Source organism: Pundamilia nyererei, unplaced genomic scaffold (assembly GCF_000239375.1).
Source record: "Pundamilia nyererei isolate P.nyererei 1_Seehausen unplaced genomic scaffold, PunNye1.0 scaffold00235, whole genome shotgun sequence".
NCBI classification, from domain to species: domain Eukaryota; kingdom Metazoa; phylum Chordata; class Actinopteri; order Cichliformes; family Cichlidae; genus Pundamilia; species Pundamilia nyererei.
The window spans coordinates 130,266-153,438 of record NW_005187636.1 but is presented as its reverse complement, the minus strand read 5'-3'; the positions used below and the strand labels follow the sequence as shown (position 1 = coordinate 153,438).

The 23,173-nt window shown below is 40.1% G+C and overlaps 2 protein-coding genes across 2 annotated transcripts in view; both read left to right on the top strand.

The window, feature by feature from the left end:
* Positions 1–6: 6 nt before the first annotated feature.
* Positions 7–18,598, top strand: dgkaa (diacylglycerol kinase, alpha a). The gene is made up of 25 exons (XM_005748989.1): positions 7–54; positions 784–1,050; positions 7,636–7,739; positions 8,082–8,158; positions 9,358–9,487; positions 9,670–9,744; positions 9,825–9,874; positions 9,964–10,038; positions 10,334–10,450; positions 12,000–12,117; positions 12,288–12,376; positions 12,491–12,610; positions 12,822–12,920; positions 13,161–13,247; positions 13,387–13,460; positions 13,554–13,628; positions 13,759–13,844; positions 13,932–14,021; positions 14,194–14,354; positions 14,446–14,510; positions 14,895–14,985; positions 15,098–15,284; positions 17,235–17,352; positions 17,530–17,590; positions 17,689–18,598. Exons 3-25 carry the CDS (start codon positions 7,664–7,666, stop codon positions 17,761–17,763), a joined length of 2,196 nt encoding a protein of 731 aa, XP_005749046.1. The 5' UTR covers positions 7–54; positions 784–1,050; positions 7,636–7,663; the 3' UTR covers positions 17,764–18,598.
* Positions 18,599–19,765: 1,167 nt separating this feature from the next.
* The window catches only part of tamalin (trafficking regulator and scaffold protein tamalin), a 10,024-nt gene continuing 6,616 nt past the window's right edge, over positions 19,766–23,173 (top strand). The window contains exons 1-2 of the mRNA XM_005748988.2: positions 19,766–20,127; positions 22,012–22,064. Of these exons, the coding sequence (XP_005749045.1) occupies positions 19,933–20,127; positions 22,012–22,064 (248 nt within the window). The 5' untranslated portion in view covers positions 19,766–19,932. The remainder of the gene's footprint in view (positions 20,128–22,011; positions 22,065–23,173) is intronic.

Below are 23,173 nucleotides of genomic sequence, written 5' to 3'. Positions count from 1 at the left end.
GTGCGATAACACCAGAAGCTGTACGGCGTTCACCCATAACAGACATCTTGCATGGTAAGTTCAATTTTTCATTTCATCTGTAACGTATCCGTCGTTAGTGGTGTACAAATGTAATGAAGTAAAAAGGAACAAAAAACAAAAAAACTTTTATTATTTAATAACAAAATACTCGTTTCTAATTGGATGAAGTTAACGTAAAACTCGCCAGCAATAGTATAGTCCCAGATTTTGCTCACGTTCGATATCAATACGCACTGTTTGTTAAAGATATGAGTTCATAGCCGCAGTATTTACAGTATTTCACTGTTTACTCACTATTTGATTAAAAGCATACATCGGATAGCAGCGTAGCCTCTATAAGGCTTATAACCACGTAAATACAATTAATATTTATCGTTATTGGTCACTATCTATAAACAAATTCTATCAACACCAAGGTGGCTCGAGGTCTGTAGTCTAAGTAGCCATAAGTTTAGTATTTATTTATCTATTTTTTGTTAATGTTGTTACAAGCAATTTGAAGGGGTTAGACGGTGATATTGTTTTATTGTAACCACGGTGGCTTTTTTTGTTCTGCGCCTTAACATGTGACGTCAGCTTCATCACTTTAAAAAGGCTCACGATGGACAGCAACACCAAAAACAACAACAGCGCTGCAAATGATAAAACTGTTGAAAGCATTACGGTGCAGCTTTTAGCGTATACTTCCTGAAAGATGCAGAGTGATAACTGCGCTTTTACAGCTGCATAATTTAAACGAAGCATTACTTTCTAACTTTGCAGATGGACGCACGGGACCGGAATAACGGGTGTGTATTGGCTAGCAAAGGAGGGCGCAGATCAGCTGAGGCGGTGCTTCGCCGGAGGGATCCTCAGTCGCTGCTCTGCGCAGTAGTTCACCGCTTCCACTCGGCAGACCTCGCCGCCTCCGTTTAAAGTTAACGACCACTTTGCTTCGCGTCTGAGAGCAGGATTTTGGTTTTGATTTTTTCTTCTGCACAGCGTCGAGACGGACTGTGTAAAGGCAACCAACACAGTGGCGGCGGAAAGGTAAATGACAAAAAAACAAAACCTTGCACCGTTCGCATTGATCGAAGTTTTAGCAAACCTCTATACGTCTTTCGGCTGCAGATGAGCCCCAGTCAAATAAGAGAGAGTAAAATTTCGTCTTGGTTTTGCGCTGCTATTAAGAATTGAATGAAAAGATCCGAGCAGATTCATGAGGATATCGATGAATTTCAGCTTGGTGCTTTTTTGCTGCTAATAACAGAGTAATTCACTCAGAAGATCAGCCTTTTAAAAATCCCCACAAACATGCAAAATTTCAGTTCCCTTTGCCAATAAGTTTGGTACCTTTGTCAACCTATTTCATGTGTCAGAGTAGGAAATGGTAAGCATGTAGGCTGCTAAACACCTGAAGATACTTCATGTAAAACACTTACTGTTTTCTGTTTGTCCAAGCATGTCAGCAGCATACTCGACAAACAGGTTATTGGATGATTACACTGCCTGATAGGACTTTATCTGAGTAACCCCCATCTGAGATTACAGGTGTTGCAGGGTATGGTGCTACACCAGTGGGAAAAAACAATAAGTACACCCCATAAGGGCTTTTGTATGAGTTTTCGTCACTACTGGGAAGGCAAAATCCTTCCTGGTGTGAAATAGGTGATGGGGCACGTTGGTGAATAGCACTATTGCATTGTTTACTCAAACCTCTCCTTTCACTGGCATATGTCTGCAAAACACGAGTCCCCATGTTAAGTGGAAAAAGAAAGCATACAGGACAGTCTAGATATCAGGTTTGTGCCCCCCATCACCACTCTTTTTGTCCCAAACTCTCCAGTTTTGCAAGCACTTTACATCCAAGTGATTTAATTTACAGAGCAGTTTTTCCTTTGTCATCTTGTGAGCAGGTTATTTTTAACGCTGAATAGGCTCCGAGGTGCTCATTTGTTTGCGGCTGCAAGAGGGGTTTTAGGAACAGACAATCAATAGTGTAGTCAGGTCAATTGTGCCATTGTTCACGTTTGCATCACAGGCTAGAGGATGTAAATTAAGTAGAATTCAGCCCATTCTGTGACTTTCGGTTTAACTTGCACATTTTTAATGTTCCAGCTATAGTTTTGCAGGATATGAGAAAGGATGAGCTTCCCTTCCTTTATTATATTAGCAAACCAGCCTAAAATGAATGAGCTACTACCTGTGAATATGGCATGAAGTGTCCTACATCAGTAATTTTCAGTAACACACTATGGTAGCATGCTGCGACTTGTAACGCTGATCCTTTCCAGTGAAGAAAATTCCTCAAAGTACAGGTTTTTTCCCAGTTCATAATTGGTCTTTAGTTGGCGGTAACTACACAAGTAAGCATGATCAGATCACATAAGTTAAAAGCAAAGATTAGGTGTCTTATTTGACAGAAGTCCAGTTATTTCCACATTAGTGCTGACCATTTTGAAATAAAAATATGTATTATGCAAGAATTAATAAAGCCTCAATCAACAAAACTGGTTTTTCTGGCTCTGACTGAACCGTTTAAAAATGTTCAATGCAGGAAATCCCGAATCTGTATATTATAGCTCTTTCGGATGGAAAAGACTAAATTACTGGTATGATAGTGGAAAATACCGCTGAACAGCACTTGAGATCATTTTAAAAGAAATGTAACATTTGTTTCATTTTTAGTTGTGGAGAGATCTGTGGGTGAACCAGACGAGACTCCCTGATAAGTGCAAACAGTCACACCATAAAAGCAATGTGGCCCTTATATGACAGCATGCACTCTCACTAGTCTGGGCAGGTTTGAGGGTTTTTTTTCTGAAGGCAGTATGGTGTTCTACGGGGCTGCCTCCACACACACAAACACGCACACACAGCTCTTATATAAGTCACATTCAAGTCTGAACTCAGAGTGATGGGCTGCTTTCACTTTGAAGCTTGTGAGCATGTAAAGCCCTGCCTACATTTCCAAGAAATGTGTGATTCATGCTGTAGTGAATAGCTTTTGTTGTTTTTTTTGTTCAGTCTTTTTTTGTCTTGATTTACAAGCCATGTTTATTATGTTCACATTATCCAGTATTCCTCCTAACTGGAGCCTGCAGTTTGCATTCTTCAAATATCACCAAACAGTGGTAGACAAGGGAAAGCCCTGTTTAACAGAGCATGCTCAATTCTGACTGTGGAATTGTTTTGGCCCAGCTTTGTGCGCTCTATCTATCTATCTATCTATCTATCTATCTATCTATCTATCTATCTATCCTGATCGATGAAAGTTTTACTGAAGATGACCCCCCCCCCAAAAAAAAACAACCCAAAAAACAAAACAAAACAGAAGTAGAAGCACTACATAAATGTGCAGAAGTACCATTTTTCCACCACCACCACCAGTTAGTGGTTTGTAACTTCAGGCTTAACCTGCAAACTGACCCCTTAAGCAAACAGTCCGTTTATAGTTAGGGGAGTGTTTCCCTCTTCATGCAATGAGTCACAGTAGCATCTGCATGTAGAACGCAATTTGGAGCATGTCCTCTAGTTTTGAAGGCCAACCAAGACCTGTGGTGTGGGAGGAGGCACCGATGAAGGGGGAAGACTCACAGTTATGACTGGGCTCCCCTTCCCTCTAATGGATACCCCCCCCCCCCTTTCTGCCTCTGGATCCTCCTACCTGTTAGTCACCCATGGCAGCACTTTGACAGGGAGCAGCTGATGTAGGGAAACACTTTCCATAGCAACCAAACATGTCTGTCCTTCCACTTGTGTTAACCCGATGCATTCGGCACACGGTTCAATGAGCAGACTCGTTGCAGATTCGAGAGAAAAACAAATGGCCAACATTGTATGTTGACTTCTCTTTCTTCAAAGAACCTACGCAGTGTTTTCCAACCGCAGAATGACGGAGTCAGTGACTTACACCCTGCAAGTGTTGCAAAACAGCAGATTTCCTTGACACAAGGCGTAGGCGTTATGACAGCTTGCACAAACATTAGCCTGCGTGGAAAAAGGTCATCCCCAAGTATACCTTCAAGTGCCTGTTGTAAACATGGTGGTTTTAGGGTCGTTGACAGTTTTAAATGAAGACTTTAAGAGCTCATAATTAAACCCTTGCCATATATTAAGGAAAATGTAAATGGAACTGTCGCTTTAATCCTCCAGTTTTATTTTTGTAGTTTTTTTTGTTGTTGTTGGGGTTTTTTTTGTCCGTGTGGTGAAAGCAGTTGCTTTGGTGTTTTTTCTTTTGAGCAAGTGGTCAGAAGTTAAAGCCGCTGTCAGGCCCGAGACAGGTGGTTTTTTTCAGAAGTTTATTTGGGAAGTCGATGTTTCTGTCACGAGTCGTTGCTAACCACTTTAACGTTTAAATTGTTCTTCAGTGCTATTTGAAGAACCACTACTGCGCCAGTAGCTTCTGTGCACGGCTGCTCAGAATAGGTTGCATCATTTATTCTGTACTGATTATATGGAGCAACATTTTGTTTAAACAGTTATACCTCAAACTGTCTGTCTGTCGAGCAAATCAAAGTAAATCACGTAGAAGAACTGTACTCTTTTTAGGCCAAATATGAATTTACATAGCCAAGACTCTACCACATAAACTTTATATAAAGGAACACAAACAGTTCCTTCATAAGGTATCTGCCATTTAATGTTATCAGTGGGACCTTATTGACCTGACTTAGTCACATGGTCTGTATTCGGTCTTACCGAGCTTCAGGCATTTGTGAAACCTCCTGAAATATGTATGCCCACTTTAGTAAGCTCATTTAGTCAAGGCCATAATTTTTCAAAGAAATCCATCCCATGCTTTTGAGTGTAAACAACTGGCTCGTGTGCATTACACTCTTCATCCGTCCTCTGAGAACATAGAATGCTTCTTCCTGTCCTGACTGGTCCCGATTTCCCACTCTGCATCGTGCATGCAAATCATTATCTAATCAGGAAGTGTGGAATCAGATTACTCAGATAGGCTCAAGATCTAGTGGAACCGGACAATAATGATGATGATGGTGATGATGATGACCATGATGCTCTGGGAAGGAGAGAAAATAGGCACGACGCTGTTCATGACATCATGAACAAAAAACACCTAGAACGTATCGAAAATGAGGTGTCTTTTTATCTGCAAATAAAAACTCACTCATAAGCTTGTTTTTAGTTTATTTCTGGGGCAGTTTTTAAAGAGATGGAGACAGGAGAACATTTATAGAATAAAGAGGTTCAGGCTGTAATCTGGAGATCAGTAGCAGATGGCTTCTCATGATTCCTTCATGTGTCACTTTGCTGTCGATAAAAACCTGGCCCACCTGATCGGCTGCATAAACAAAGTGCTAGGCAACGGCTCTGACCTTTTGAGGGAATTAAGTGAGGACAGCCTGAACCTTTCGGAGCCCAAAGAGAGAGCAAATGGATTCAAAGGGAGTGGGTGTTATTTCAGATTATTTCATTTCATTTTCTCAGGACGTTCTTTAAGTACTCTGATTTTCCTGTTTGGTGCAGGCAGCCTTCACTAATGCCTAAACAGACTGCACATAGATGTGTGAAAACACCTGTAGACAGCTGTGTGAACGGCACATTTACAGTTTGTCAGCCCGGACGGAACACCACCATGAATTTTTTTTATTCTGCTATTCATAAGACTGGATTTGCAGCATGTGCATGAAACTCGTCTTTAATAAGAAACAAACAAAAATGATTTTTCTTGTAATAATTTTATTAATGAACACATTTTTAAGCATGAAATCACCATCATTTCTAGTGGGTGCTTTAAAGTTTGTTCATAATCAGATTAGTGTTCTCAGTTTTTCAAACCTGAATCTATTTTGTTGTTGTTTGCCTTCGAAGTCTTATTTTGCATTCCAGTTTCCATTTCTAAACAGTAATAAAATCAATTAGGAGACGATTCAAACTTTCACATAGTGTACTTGTACTCTTAGAGAGTGTTATATAAACGGTATTTAATGGTTTTAAGTACCCATTACCGCTGCACAAGAATGCGGAAGAAGAACGGATCGATTTATAAAAAGTCTTCCCTGCATTGCCTCATCATGGTAATGTAATTCAGACAAAACCTAATGTAGCTCGCTGTGATTTATAGCACAGAATGACAAATACAAAATATTCTGTCATGTGGAGTATTCACGGGTTAAACCAGTGCTGGTGTAATCCTTTTGAGAAAAGCCAAGTAAATTTAGCAAAAGGATGACAGGATAATAATAGATGAGAAAATGTGTAAAAGAAAGAATTCGTGACAAGTTCAGAGGAGCCATAAAATCTTTGAACAGCCTGAGTCTTGTCAGTTTTACAGCAATATTTAACACTGTACCTACGTATCCTCTCCTTTATTTAATACAGCAAGGGTTCTGTTTGATTATTAATTCAATATTTCATTTCTAGATGGGAGAAAAATGGCACGTTTTTTGCCTTAACATTAAAGAAATGGATAGTAAATCAGAAAAGCACGTGTGCTATTTCTTGGTGCCAGACGTGATGGAGAGATTTCCTGGCTCACCTAATTGTAGAACATTGATCACGAGTATGTTAGGTATACTAGAAATTTGCTATTGATTTTATCCGTGCATTTCCTTAGGAACCATTTTTATCCACACACATCTAAAACAACATTAAACAGGATGTCAGGATGCCACTTTGCTCCCTTCCATTAACCAGTTTCTCCTCTTTCTTTAATTAGTTATGAGCTGTATGCTTTCCTGTCATTATAGAATTCATCCCCCATCATGTGGAGTCGTTAAAAGTAACATACCAAATCTTCATCCGCACTTCACGCTTCCTTACTTCTGAACGACTTGCCGGGCCAGTTTTTATTGAACTTACAAGCTCTTTTTCTGTGTCAGATTCAAATTCATGCTCTCTTTCAGCCTTCTGTGACATTCAAGTCTCTTCCTTTAGTTTAACGGGGAGGCCCCTTGACGAGCCAGTTTGGTTTTTGCAACCTCTCCACAAGGTTTTATTGTTTATCTGTGCATTTTAACACACCAGTGCATCTTCTTGTCCTAAATGAAACCAAAATACTCCCTGTAGCTGGTACTTTGCAAAACTAATGTGGGCCAGTGAGTACATGGAAAAAGACTTTGGGTGCAAAAAATCCCTAGACACAAGGCATCATGGGAAAATTTAGCCTCAAATTATTTTTGAAAGCCTTTCGGCCCAGTTTCCATTGGCTAGTCGCATACTCTGATGGTGTGAGATCTAAAACAAACAGTGTAAAAGCACAAGTGCTTAAAGTTTGCTGTGTTTGGCAGTGAAGTTGCATTTTAGTGCATCATACGAGGAAAAATGTTATCATGTTGAGGAAAAACTGTGGGCGTATGCACCTGGAGCACAGTGACAATATTGCGTTCTGATTTAAAAACGCCCTGTTGTAGTTGTTTTCTGATTAAAGACATTTTAATGTGTGCACAGTTCTGTGTACTCTTGCTTCTGCTTCAAAGAAAGTTTGGATGTTAAGAGCGATTCTCCCTGTCTATAATCATGGATTTTTACAGAGCGAGATGAGAGATGCTATCTTTTGCTTGCAGCCACGCTTTTATGTTTTACAAAGAGGCAGGCTAGCGTGCACCCACCTTCTCTTTTCTCTCCGTCTACATCTCACTGTTTCTCTCGCTGCCTGCTTGTTCACAGGCAGGCAGTTTGTGCAGAAGCAGGCACCATGTCCTCCCCCACAAACCCAGAGGTGAAGGAACTGAACCCTGTCGACTTTATCCAGCTACAACAGTACATTGAATGTGAGTACAGACAGGCGGGCAGGCAGGCAGCTTTCTCAGCGCTTAACACCCCCCCCCTCCACTTCCACTTCCACCCACACACACTCATTTACACTCGCTCATGGTTTCTCATATCTAGAGGAGGTAGCAGTCTACCACATTCTCTTTTTCTGCAAATTGAGCATGCATATATATATATATATATATATATATATTGTTGTACTCCAGATAAATCTATATTTATGGTGTAATCATATACACAGATGACATTTAGAAGTGTGGATTAAAAACGTTTGCACACAAAGTCGAATGGACGAAGTATGCGTGCGTATCCCTGTGTGACCTGCGTGTCTTTGCTTCCAGACAACAACTTGAAGGTGAAAGATGTGCTGAGGGAATTCTATGCAGATGGCAGTCTGGCCCGGCACAGGCATGGAGAGGTGAGGGGACAGAGTGTCCTGCTGTTCACAGTCAAATCCATCCCTCCAAAACTAATTCACAGAGATGTCATCTAAAAGCTTCATAGCTCAACAGAATAATAGGTCTGAGAGTAGCTGTTCGCTGTAAAATGAGAATAAGATTTACGTGTATTGGGCAGTTATTAATTATCCTTCGCTGATGAATTAGATTTCAACCTGCAGTATCGATCAGGCTGACTAAGCTGTCCATGAGAAATATCGTCAGCGTATTCAAGCGAGACTGCAAATGTAAATTACCTCCTTAGATTTGCCCACGCAGCAAGGCCTTGTTTAACAGTGTGCTGGCTTCCCTCATGCAGTGTAAGCTCAGATGTGATTGAACAGCAAAAAAAAGACTTCTCAAATCAATGGCTGATGCTGACTAGTAATTTGTGAAGACAGCAAATACAATAATTTCTTAAGTATTTATTACAGCAGTGAAAGTTTATTTGCCACTTTGAGTTTAATTAGAAGAATGAAATGTTGTTTTTCATAATGGGAGAGAACACAGTTGCGTCCATAAAGTTACAAGTTAATTGCTGTCAAAATACAAATACGGCTACAAGACTACATTTAAATGATTTGTTGGAAATGTTGTTGTGTTTTGGTGGTGCAGCTCCGTTAGTCTCTCTCCCTTGTTTTTTTTTTTTCTTTGTGTGATCCGGCTGCCTTGCATTCATGTTATTTATTACTCGGGCAGCTCTACAGGGTAAAAAGTAGGGAAATGCATAAGCAACAAGAAATGGGTTTGTAGTTCACCATTATCAGGGGACTACAGCTTGTTAGCCCTGCAGCATAATATCATGTGAGAAACACAGATGCCATGCCAGACAGATGGACTGAAATCTTCAAGCAGGAGCTTATTTTTTTGTTTTATGTCATTGTCACATGACACCCTGTAGACACTTTGTTTTGGTACATTTTTAAATTATTGATTAAATCTATTTGAGAAGCTTTTGAGGCTTTTGAGATCTTGCCAATCCCTATTTGAGCTTAGAACAGCTGATAAAGCGACACTTGTAAAATATACGTTTTTCACACAGTTGTTCATAGTATTATCTTTTTTTATTTTCAGAAGTAACAAGCATATTATATACAAATAAGCTTCAACCCATTCATTTCACGCTTCACTAGACCGCTGTAAACAGAACATGCTTCTCCCATTCATGTTTTTTTCCCAGTGCATCAATGAAGAAGGCTTTCGTCTGTTTCTCAAGACATATTTAGAAGTGGAGGACTTCCCTGTGGATCTCTGCCAGAGACTCTTCCGCTCCTTTCAAAACTCTGAACCCGGCCAAGAAGACAGTACCAGTGAGATTATACATACGCACCGTGCATACAAACAGCTTACCGCCTTTTCAGCCGACCCTTTTTGCCTCATGGCCGATTTGGCATGCGTGCAGTTATCACCACATCCCTGCATCGTACTGTTTGTATACATATGGTAACTAGAGAATTCACAGCCTCCTCTCTCTCCTCAATCTCTCCTGTAGAGGAAGTCTTCCTTAAAGATGTCTCATGTTACTTCTCTCTACTTGAAGATGGCCAGCCCAGGGACAAACTGGAGTGTGAGTTTTTGTTTTCTTTTGTGCCCAAAATAGTAATGACTCATCTAGCAGCTCCACTTCCATTTCCATTCTTTCTTTAGTTGCTTTCAGGCTTTATGACAGAGATGGGAATGGAGTTTTGGACAGCTCTGTAAGTTGTTGAGAAAATCTTTTAAAGTATATTTAAAACATCTTCAAAACAGCCGCAACACTAAAACAAGCCTGCTACATTTTGAACAGGAAGTGGATCGGATTATTGCACAGATGATGCACGCTGCAGAATATCTCGACTGGGATGTGTCAGAGCTCAAGCCGGTAAGTCCCAGAATATAAATGTAATGCAAATGTTCTGCATGCACTGCACTTAGGTAACGTATAGTAAATGTATGTGAAGACAGATTTATTTGCACAAGACATCCATAACAGTGTCGGGTGCACACTATATGGCACTTCTTGTTACTCATTTGCCAGAGGTTCATAAAGTGATAAGCTTCTCTGCATATACAATTTACAGATTCCAGCTCGACTAGTTTCAGAAACCACATGGCCCTTTAAGTAATAGAAACGTGTGTGCTGATTGGATAATAACAACTGAATGTGATTTCATCAGGTTCTGAAGGACATGATGACAGCAATTGATGCTGACAGCAGCGGCACAGTTTCTCTGGATGAGTGGGTACAAGGAGGCATGAACAACGTTCCCTTGCTGGTCTTGCTGGGTCTAAAGGTGCTTTTAAAAGGAGCGTGTGTTGGCTCCAAAGTCCAAGCTCAAATATATTTCTTTTTTATAGCAGATATCTCACAAAGTGGTAACTACTCTTGTAAATTCCTGGCCTCGCATGCCTCGCCTCTGTCCTTCGCCTCCTCCTCCTTTTCCCTAAAGCCCTTTTTGCCAACTCACTGTTACAGGGTGTGGCAATCTCATTCCTTCCATGCTCTGCACCATCAGAATGCCTTTGTGTTTTCCGTTTATTCTGCACAATATGAATGCTGGAATGATATAGCAGTGCTTAACGCTAAGGCCGTGTATATACAACTAAGGAAATAATTAAAGGAAAGCACCATAAGATTAAAAGAAAACAAATGACAAAAAGGGTTTCCCTTTGTTGGTATGTGCCAATCCATGTAATTAAAGAAACATTTTCATATGCTTGCACCTCCCCTTCCACTCAGAGCTAGACTCTCAGCTTTTCGGCACTTAAAAACTTAAATCCAAAGAGCTCAAGCATATTTGTTTGTTATTTTTGTAATTTTATTTTTGGGACTACAAACCAAGCAGAAACATCTTTGGGTCTCATGGAATTTCTCTTGCGAGACTTTTCTCACGTGTCACTCTGACCTTTTCCTAAAATGTTTTAATCCCAAACAGAGTAACAGTTTCCCACCACCATCTGTACAATTTGTATACAAGTCTGGTATATTTTATTTTATTATAAATACTTAAGGAGTTACACATGCTTGCATTGACCAGTTGTGTTAATCTGAGGCTAGTATTCACAAGAGTTAAACAGAACTCTCCATTGACAATTCAGTTTTTCATTTCATCCCTTTAAAATGAATCCATTTATTATTGGCCCTATACTTTAAAGGGGTTTGATGAGATCCGCTTTGTGTTATCGATGTTTAATGTGTTGCCAACAATATAGAGCTACGCACAGTCTGTTTGACAGTTAGCTGCAGCGACCTAAACCCACAAACTAGATTGTGTGTTTGGCCTCTGCAACAATGCCAGGGACTTCCCCTCCAGCTATTTCTAGCCACCAGTGGACATTTGAAGCCTAGGGTGCATGAATTCAGCCCCCTCACAGTTCCTGTATGCTGATTCGCAATTCTGTCTACTGATCCTCTTGCAGCAAGTGAAAGGGTGATACATCCTGTCATTAAAAAAAAAATGTTTCAGTATCTAATCTGGATAAGAACGCTGACCACTCAGTAAACAGATTGAAACAATTTTATAATCTTCTGTTAAGCGAGATTATAGATAGTTTTGATTTGAATGTCCATGAAGTTGTGCGTTGTGTGATGATACGTAGAGTCACCGCCATACTACATAATGAGCCATCTCATTAAGTTTAATAATGAATGGGTGCAAAAGATGAAAATCATGCCTTGTTGTGGAACTAATATCTAAGAATTGGAAGAGAGAACAGCTTCTGTTCTTGCAAACATATATTTTTCTGTTCAAAAATCATATTCACAAAATAAAAGATCATAAACTGTTTTATTCTTCCCTTTCTTGCACTGACTTCTTCATTGACTGTTGTTTCAACAAATAGATGACCCAGAAAGACGGCCAACACCTGTGGAGGATGAAAAATTTTAACAAGCCTGTTTACTGCAACGTGTGTCACAGCATGCTGCTGGGTTTGAGGAAGCAGGGACTGTGTTGCACCTGTGAGTACAAGAACTAACCAGAAGAGGGCGCAAGGAAGTGTCTAATTTGAAAATTGCATAATTTTTTTTTGGGATTAATCAATGCTCATCTGCCTCCTTGACATTTACCACAGTAATTTATATGTATTTACAAATTATGTGACAGCTGGTTTGTGTGTCGTTTTGTGCAGCCTGCAAATACACAGTCCATGGTCGCTGTGCAAACAAGAACCCGGCCCCTTGCGCCAGGACATACGTGAAGTCAAAGAAAGAAATAGGGGTATGCTGATGTCTCCATGACAACCTTTACAGTCACATGCACGGTCTAAATTTGATTTCATGCTATGTCTGAGTGCTCTTACATGGACAATTTAAAATCCATCTCACTTTTCAGGTTTCAACACACGACTGGGTGAGTGGGAACTGTGACTCTAGGAAGTGCGACAAATGCCAGAAGAAGATCAAGAGCTTACAAGGCCTAACAGGCAAACACTGTGTGTGGTGCCACACGATGGTGAGCAAACATATCAGTGCATGACTCACTGAGGAATAAATTTGAGTAAATTATTTTCTAATCAAGGAGGAGATTTGATTTAGTTGCATTCTGGAATTGTTGTGCGCATTTGTATCTATTGAATCCAGGAAGCCTCCTTTCTATACAGTTTTTTTATTGTATGCTCTAAATCTGCACTGTATTTCTGAGTAATTTTATTTGTATTCTACAGCGTCATGATCAATGTGTGGACCAAGAGTCAACACCGTGTACGTGTGGGCTGCTCAGAGACCATATTCTTCCTCCATGGGCCATATATCCTGTTATAAAGGTACACAACTATCCTCAGGCACATCTCAAGCAAATGCACAGCTCAGAGAGTACGCAAACAGTGCCTCTCTCACACCAACGCAAAGCATAACATCGGCCAGAGGCTGTTTTTTTCACTGGTAAATCATTCTCACCTGTGTGGCATTTTGTTAGGTACACAGTGTAGATATTTTTTATCCAAGGAACGCTATGATATTTTTAATGATTTATTTATTCTCTGTCTTTATTGTTCTCCCTAAAGGAGAGACCAAATAATGTAAAAAATGGCTGCTCTGGGTCAGGAGATGACAGCGAGCTCAATACCACTCCTGACGGACAAGTGCTTCAGGTATTATTCATGCAAGCAAAAGCTTTTCATTAAAGCTGAATAACAAGAGCTCGAAAATGTACACCATGCTATTAGTGTGGGGTTTGCTTTTTATATTCCTTTAGTATAATACCTGTAACATTTGTTTATTAATCATCAGATCTGCCCTGTGCTGAACGCCCATCCTCTTCTAGTGTTCGTCAACCCTAAAAGTGGTGGTAAGCAGGGAGAAAGGTGAGCTCGGAAAAGAATATTTTACTGGAAAAAGAGATTTCAAATCCATGAACATTGTGCAACTTGGTTTTCTTTATGTTTTCTTTATTTCAGAGTGCTGCGCAAATTTCAGTTTTTACTGAATCCACGACAAGTATACAACCTTTCAAATGGTGGCCCTGGACCAGGGTAAGTAAAGTGATACAAGAGTTTTTGTTCAAATTGATTTTAATATTAGATTATTTCTTACCACATTATCCTGAGTACTTACTTAAACCTCCATAACTTCCCCCCAAAATATCTTTCACATTTCTTTCAGTTTGAGTTTCTTCAGAAATCTTAAGGAGTACAGGATCTTGGTGTGCGGTGGAGACGGCACAGTTGGGTGGATTCTCGATGCAATAGGTGAGATTGTTGGCATAAACTTCACAACATCACATGTGAAACTGATTGTTACACGCTTTGTATTTCCTTCCCTTTTTTTGTATTCAGACAAAGGCAATCTGCTGGTGCGGCCACCTGTTGCTGTACTTCCTCTTGGCACAGGAAATGACCTTGCTCGATGCCTTCGCTGGGGAGGAGGTGAGAAACGAAGAGATGAAGTGTTCCCTTATGTAAATAAGATAATACTTGCACGTCACTATTTTCACGTTATGGCGCCACTGTCTATGTGTGCTTTCAGACAGTGGTTGCACTAATTAAATGGGCTTCAGCAAGTTCTCAAAATTACAGTTCTCTTGTCTTCATCTTTAAGGGTATGATGGTGAAGATCTGAACCGTATTCTTAAAGACATTGAGGGGAGCTCCCAGGTGCTGATGGATCGCTGGAGCGTGCAGGTTATCACTGATGAGAATCAAGAGGAGGGTGACCCAGTGCCATATGAAATAATCAACAACTACTTCTCTATCGGAGTTGTGAGTTTCTCATAAATGTGTAATACAAGAGGAAGTGTTTTATTTTCGGTTTAGTAGGTCGTATAATTGCTATATTGTTTTGTGTTTGCAGGATGCCTCCATTGCCCACCGGTTTCACACAATGAGGGAAAAACATCCTCAGAAATTCAACAGCAGGTTTGCATATTTGTTTGAATATTATGTGTCTCTAGGGCACATTGTCAGGAACAGTAAACAAAGCGAATGCATTCCTGCTTATAGCAATACAACAGTTTTTCATAGCTTAACAGATGCACAGTTTAAAAACACAACAGAGCTAAAAGACAGCAAATTTTCTCTTCGCAACATGACTTCTATATTTCCTGTTTGCCTTTGCAATTACTGATTTTTTTAAAGCAGTAAAAGGCACGAATGCTCGAGGTGACAGCAGATGTCTGTGGCAGCAAGTGTTGCTGCTTGACTCCTACTCTTTCTAAAGCGCTGCGTGCACTAAAAGGAGAAAATGTTCTGTGAAAGTGAAGTATCACATAAACCTAAAAGAGACGCTTTTTCTAACGGCAGAATGAAGAACAAGTTGTGGTATTTTGAATTTGCCACTTCAGAAACCATCTCTGCTTCCTGCAAAAAACTGAGCGAAAACTTAACAATCGAGGTGAGAGCACAGCACACAAGTTTGCTACTTTGAAATAAGTAGCCTCGATACAAAACAGCAATCAGAGACAGCGCACTGATATTTCACTCTAAGTGTGCTGTACTGTCTCCAGTGTTGCGGTACTCCCCTGGATCTCAGTGCTGTGTCTCTTGAGGGTGTTGCTATCCTAAACATTCCTAGCATGCATGGTGGGTCCAACCTGTGGGGTGAGACCAAAAAAGTGGACACTAAGGGACTGACGGCGCAGGAAGAGCCGGAGGTGATCGTCAATCCAGAAATCCTGAAAGTGACTTCCCAAGGTATTTTGCAGTTGACCTGTATTATTCAGATGTCTGATCTAACAGCAGTGGTCCTGAGAGAACACAATGAAATGAATGAAATTATAATTAGCAGCAAGTATAAAGTTTACCTAAATTCATCCTCACCACAAGCCTCATCTCCTGACCTGAAGTCACGGCTCTAATACACAGAAACGTGCAATAATATGTTTATTTATTTCTGATATTGTAACGATTTCTTGTCAGCAAATTAGACATGCAACAACTGACAACCAGCAACATCGAAAAATAAACAACGTCAGACGGATATAAGCTAACATTATGTTTGCTTTAGTGTCCTAAAGATTACATTTTCCCTTTGTTAAATTCCTTCCTTCAACATATGGAAGTTTATTCACTATGTGAATGTTATCAGCAGCATTTACTGATAGAAAAGTTCAGCTTATCCTCAAACTCACATCAGCATCAGCGTCATTGGACAGAAGTAAGGTTCACTGACTCATCGACTCACCATAGACACATTAGACTTTTCACAAAGTTTAACCTGTCACCAACTCCTTTATGAGTCTTTTTACGAGCCACCAGCAGTGTGTTCATTAAGTACTTATCTCTCTTCATCCATTCTGTTGGTATATATCCAGAGTATATAAACTTACTTCCTAGAGGAATTTCACCATTAAGAATGTGTTGCGGGCACCATATCTCTCTCTTTGATAGTTTTAAATAACCAGACAATCCCAAAATACACGTTAGTCATTTGCATTTTAATTTCCAAATTTTCTCCAAAAGACAGGGGGTTAGTGCTCTAGTCTAGTTAGTGCTCTAGCAACAGTACTAGAGGGTGTAATAAAAAATAAAAATCGATTTATTCCAACCAAACTTCCTCTGTTTCTAAATTACACAAATTATAAAAACAGTCCAATGAAACTGGAACCCATATGATGATGTTTGGTCTAACTTTGAATGTGGAGTTACTGATTTTTCCGGCCACTTGAGGGCAGCATAACCCTGTGTACGTGAATTTGACCCCTTTAAGGTCATCTATGCTGTACTATACTGTACTTCTGTCCATCTCCATATATTTATTCTTGGATTCTACTACAAACATATTTACTACATAATTCACAGTTAAAGATAATCCCTATTTATCCTATTTATTTGTAGCAGCCCCTCTTCTCTCTTTGAAAGCGATAGTCCATTTAAGTGTTTAACTTTTTTTTGACTTGCCAAAATATTAACACTTAAATGCATGGTTTTAGTGCATACATACAAACAAGTACCTGGTGCTATTTGTGTAATCTGGTTATTGAACTTTATGATACCGAGCCACCAGAATAGCAAGCCAAAATTTCAATGCATCTGTATTCTTATCTGCAAAAAAAAAATGTTTATGTGCTATCTTCTTTTGATTGTACTGTAATGTCCCTCCATCATCTTATCAGAAGATTTCAGCATTCATTTGAAGTAGGCCCAATTTCTCACAGAAGGGATGCTAAGTTTCCACGTGCTTCTTCAGTGCTTGAATGACACCATGCTAACATTAGCCAACTTCCCAGAAACGATGACGCATACAGGCTGAAAGCTGTTGACATCTCAGCTGAAATCTTAAGAAGCAGAAACCAGCTTCTGCAAAAATGTTGGGTTTTTTTCTTTTTCTTGAGGTTCTCTGCACTGGTGGTTAGTTATGGTTTGCTTCTCAAACCTGTTTCCTCCTAACTATTCATCTCTATGCTGTCAGCCAAGACCTGAGTCCAACCATCCTGCCACTGTATGCACAGAGAAACTTGTGCACGTAAACTGCAGTTGTTTGCTGGTGCATGATGATTATACATTATGTATTATTGGTGTGCTTCAAACCGCTGCTGTTATCGATCTCCACTCTGATGCACATTAAATATGAGAAGTGGCATCTGCCTCAGGCCCAATCTTGTCTTCCTTCTCTGGACTGGTTAGCCTCTGCTTTCTTGTCAGACCTCAGTGATCGGCGATTAGAGGTGGTCGGCCTTGAAGGAGCGATGGAGATGGGCCAGATTTACACTGGACTCAAGAGCGCGGTGCGGCTCGCGAAAACGTCTCAGATCACCATCAGGTGAGGGGGGAAAAAAGGCACATGGACATGTTCAGACATGACAAGGCTGGGCTCTCAGCTTCAACAGTGGGTCATAGTTAGGGATCATTATTAGTTAATTTACATAAGAAGATACATTTACATTTTAATGACACATGACCATCCTGATGCATTCTGTTTATCCCTCTCTACACGTAGGACAAAGAAAGCATTACCAATGCAGATAGATGGAGAACCGTGGATGCAACCTCCCTGCACGGTAAACACTGCACAGGCACAGAAACACAGTGGCTGCTTAATGTAATGAAGTCACATGCCTGAAATGCCTGATTTTATTTTATTTTTTTTAATTTACAGATTCAAATCACACACAAGAATCAAGCCTGTATGTTGATGGGTCCTCCAGCCAAACCATCTGGCTTTTTCAAATGAAACAGACTGACGACATGCAAGTGTTTGCTGTAAATAGACAACTGACTCTTTTTCTTTGTAACATAAAATCAGTTTGGATGTGTATGCTGTAGAAAAACTGCATTGTGACAGTCAAAGTTAGGATAACTATTTCAAAAGTTCTGCATTACTGTAACACATAAACTAAGCATGGCATGATACAAATACAAATGTTATGGTACGATAAGTTTGCATTGTGGCAAAAATGACTCTGACCAAATTTTCTCAGTGTTTTCTATCAATACTCAACACTTGCTGTGTGAGTGCTAAGTGGAAGTGCTGCTCTGTAGAAACTTAAAGCAAGCTGAATATCATGCGAAGAGTAGAGTATTCAGCTCCATGTGCCTTTATTAGCTGTTCTCTTCATTATGGCTTAGGTAGACGAACATACAGGCATGCACTTTGAGCATAGACCATGTAGTATTGCTGTTTCGTTGTTGTTTTAAAGAAAGTCAGAAATATGTTTGTGTGAATTTGGAACCAAGACAGAAGAAAAGACAAAGCTATATTTCAGTGATGTTGAAGATACTTGAAAGTGTTTTTGGGAATAGCAAAGAGGCTGCATGTTGATTCACTGCCTGCTGTTCCCGTGTGTGTGTTTGTGTGCATCAGTATGAGTGTGAGGGCATAAAGCTGAGATATGTTGATTTTAATTTGTAATTTGTAATGAGTTCAATTCGAACTTATTGGTTAAGATATGTTTAAACATGTTTATTTTTATTTAAATGCTTTATAAATCATATCATTCCAGTATATCAGAAGGATGTTGATGTAATAAGTGACTGTGTAAAGATTTTAATAAATCACCTGGACTTCAGTTTTTGTTTTCTACTTCTTACAATTCGATAATTTTTACATACCACAAGGGGGCATTGCTAACTTTTTTAGTCCTGGGTCATCCTCTCATCAAAGTCTCTCTCTGGGAAAGACTTTTGACTTTTTTTTTATCTTAGAGATTAATCTGTTTAGTGTCACAGATCAATAATCTGTTCAGATTTCCCCCTGCTGAATTTTAACAAGTAATAAAAACACTAAATTTGCAACTAAAGGTTGGTTTGAAAGCAACAAATGTTGCTGTCACAGCAGTGTGAGCACTAACAACACAATGACACACTTGTGGAAACTCTGTCAATGGCTGGTGGTCACAAAGGTTTACACAACTGTAATGCAAACAGTCGGCCACACAGAACATTATGTAAGACCCCAGGTTTCTAATGAAATTTACACACGATTATTTCTGCAAGGCACATTTGCTTTCTTTTTTGCAGCTTCTCCCTCATTTGAAATAACCCCAATTGATGAATGAGCAAATAATCAAAGCAGTTTTTCAATGTTATTAAAGAAAAATAAGCAGAATCGGTTTTTTAACTTTTAACAAAAGGATAGAAAATCATCAGTCAACTTATTATATTGGATTGATTCATAATGCATGGACTGGTAATAAACATAAATGAAAACCTTCCTGCGTCACCTTATCAGAGGATTTAAATCTATCCAAATGGTCCTGCTGCCTGGGTTCAGATCCAGCACTCATTTGCAGCAGGCTTAATCTCTTTTGGCAAAGACTCATTAAGATTTCTAAAGACAGAAGGAAGCTGAAGTGGGTGATCCAACATTCAAACTGCTACCAATTAGTATGAGAAGCTGAGGTATTTCAGCTGATAATTTTTGGTCTGTTAAAAAATCAGAAGTATCGTTTTGTCCCATCAGTTGTCCCTGTAGTGAAAATATTTAGAAAATATTAGCAAATAAGCGGAAACTCCGTCTTCTTTTCTGGAATTTTTGGATTACATTTTTACCTACTGGTTGATTTTCTTTCGACTTTCTTTCTTTCAGCTAAGAAACTAACGGCATTTATTTATTTTGTCTTGATAAACACTGTTTGCTGTTGTTTCAATACGAAACAGAAAAGATCCGAGGTGCACTTGAAGGCACCGCGGAGGAGGCAAGTCTCTGTTGCTATTGGCACTCATTTGTGTTCCTCAAAACAGTCCCCGCCTCCAAACTATTCAAAGGAAACAAGAGAAATTGTAGTTGGCTCCACGCTGAAGCTCCAAATTCGATCAGCATCTCCCTCGGCAGGTTTCAGACTCTGTGGGAGGACACCAAGAAAGTTATTTTTACTTTTTTCAGTTTTCATTTTCAACAACAATGACGTTTAGGAGGCTGAAGAAGGTGAACTCCAATGGACCGGACAGCGGTCCCGCATCTCAAGACGACATTTATTTCCCTTCGTCAAAGTCGGACAGCTGCAGGACTATGGACACACCGAGCAACTCCTCGGAGGTTTACAACTACAAGACCCTGGCTTACTCGGGGGGGACGCTGCCCAGAAACTACAAAAAGGTATTGCTACTGTTCCTTTTAAAAGTTTATTAGCTGAATGTACCTGCAAAAGTTTATTTTTTTGGCAGGTAAACTAATAAATTAAAGTTTTATTAAATTTATTTAGTGCTTTTTTAACTTACAAGGCAAAAATCATTTACACAGTAATTTCTGTATGTTTCCTATTAGTCCTTTTATTATTTAAGCAGAGACTGTAAGCTTATTAAAAGGGGTTATCAAGTTATTGTATCCAGTGAGTGGCTGGTCGGCGCCACACAGGACATCTTATAGCAGCCCATCTAGGGGCAAGGGTGCCCACCCAGACTCTGAATCTTATGTTGCATGAAACAGACTTCGCCCATGTTCTCTATGCCTTAACATCTTCATTTAGATGAAAGTGATCTCTAAGATTAAACACATGACTCATGACTGATAAGAGTTTTAGTTGAGAACAGGTAGATTGTTACAAAAGCAAATTTGCATTTGATGATTCATAGAAAGTTTGTCACTGTTGTCATTTTAACAGTAAGTTGCATCAGAGCTACAGGATGCGCTACAGAGTCCGGGGGGACGTGCTTATTTGTTTAAAACTTACAGCAGTTAGTCACAGCATGCAGATCACCTGCCCGGATCTTTCGCTTCGGGCAGTTTGTCTTCTTCCTTCCCTGAGCTGTTTTGCAGTTAGGGACAGCCGTTGACTTTGGGGCAGGTAGGTGGGGGTGGGTCAGCATGAGGATCAGTGTGATCATTGTTATTCACATCACCTGCCGTGGTTTGAATGTTGTGGCTGATTGTGATCTGATTGGTTATAATTTGGCCCTGAGTCTTCTTATTTCAGGAGAAATGATTTTAACCCGTGGCCTACATATTAGTCTGGATTTTAGGAACGGTTTCAGACAGCCCTCATCCTTTAGTCCATGTTGCGTAATGCTTAATGTTTATACTGTAAATTTGTTTGGCTACTGCATCAGTCGCTTTTATTTTCCTCTCATGAAGCTGATTTCAGTGAATTCTGTTACTCAACTTGCTTTGGAGTTTCTGCCCAAAGAGCACATCAGAGTTGGAAAAACTCCTTTCACAGTGCCCTGTTGTGACTGAGGCATAGTTAAACCCACACATACACGCTAGTGCGCCGGGTTACAACACAGCATTGTGTACACTCGGGGATTGAGATCCTGCTCGAGCCACCCCTGTTGGTCTCTCTGGATATTTGGGAATAAATGCACTCATTGAGACTCCTCTGGGTCAATTCTGTAAGTGTTGGGACATAAAGAAAGCAACATTTTACTACCCAGAGAGACTGTAGCACAAAGCAGCCTTTCATTGAAGCAGGATTTGAAAATGATTGAGCTGGAACAGAGGTGGATTGATTCAAGTGATTTTAGTGGAGCCTTCTGGACAGATACCTGCCTTATTTACACAGTTAGGTGGGGCGGGGACCTGAACTGCTCCTGCTGGTGAGTTGGCTTTTCTCTCAATGCTGTTATTGTGCTCACCTCTGTGTCTTATTTGCTTCTTTTAATAGACTGAACTTGGTGTAAACAGCGCTGCAGTTTTTAGATTGGTTGACAGTTTGTGCCTGAAGGCAGCCAATTTGCTGTTATGCTTGTAGGTATGCGTGCAACTTGTTTTGATGTAATGAGTAAACAGAGCAGCAGTCGCACATTTCTGGTTTCGTCAACAATATCTCCATGCTGGTATGCAGGTTAAGTAGCTTAACAATACCAAAACACTCTTGGCTCATTATTCGAGACGACTGGATGGACTGGCCACTGATCGCTGATGTGCTCAGTAGGTGTGCCTAGGAAATGCCCGGAGGGGGAGGGGGGGAAATCCTCATGAGTAAACTTGAAGCTACGCAGGTGTGTGACATGCTTCACATCTTGTTTCGTTTTCTCCTTGCAGGGTGGCGGCTTACAGAAGTGGAAACCCCTTACGCAGACGCCAGAACCACAAAGGTACAACATCCCTCATCTTTCTCTGATATTTTTTTTTTTTGGACTTTTTAAATTTTTCCCTCTCACTGTGCCTTCACATGAATTTTTTCACGATGGCATCTTCCTCAGAAAAATGATTCAGGGCGAGCAGCCTCATATCGGAGTGACTGGCAGTTGTTCAAACAGGGGGAACACTGATTAAAGCCATTGTTAAGGGAGGTTATAAATATTCATTGAGCCTCACTCCAACAGACCGCTGTACTGTTACTGTACATCTGCATGTGACGTCCACATGCTCCTGCTTACAGAGGAAGTCCTGTGCAGCCAGTGGAGGAGTTTTGTTATGCAGTTTAGTTAAGGATGCAGAGAAACACAGACATTAACCTCTCACTGACTTTCACTCTTCCTTCCTCTTGAATTTTGTGTTTGACGTACATAAAAGGCTGTTTTATGGATGCGTCAGAATAAACATCATTAAGCTATGTTCGAACGAGCTATAAAACCTCTAAAACCATAAGCCATACTTTTATTATTGGACTGTACTAGAATAGATTTGCACCATCGTTTATCTCATTCTGGGCAGCCTACTCCACGGTCCCTTCCCCCACTTCGATCTTGTGGTTCTAACTTAATCTGACCTGCTGCAATTTAAGAAGTGGGGAAAAAGAAAAATTCCACAACCTTTATTGACAGAAAGGTGATATAAGCCTCTAAAGGATATCCCCGCTCTTTAACATCTTACAGTGTCATACCCTGACCTTATCATTTCAAACTGACCATGTCTAATATAAGCACACACCATTGCATAAATTACAGAAACTAAAGCAACTACACAGACTCTGCTGGCTTTGAAGACTACGAGTTTAGAGATAAAACTAAAAAGCTGTGATTGTGGTTCATGTAACCCCCATCAAATTTAAAAAAGGAAAGGACATTTATGCCTCTGCTGTGTTGGAAACAGTGAAAACTTCTCCTTAACTATATCCTAGTGTTCAAGGCGACATCTATAAATGTCCTATTTTGTCCAAACTGTAGTATAAAACCCATTCATCCGCCCATTGTCGTAACTAAATGTCCCATTCAGGGTCGTGGAGTTGATTCCAGCTACAATTGGGTACACCCTTGACCCC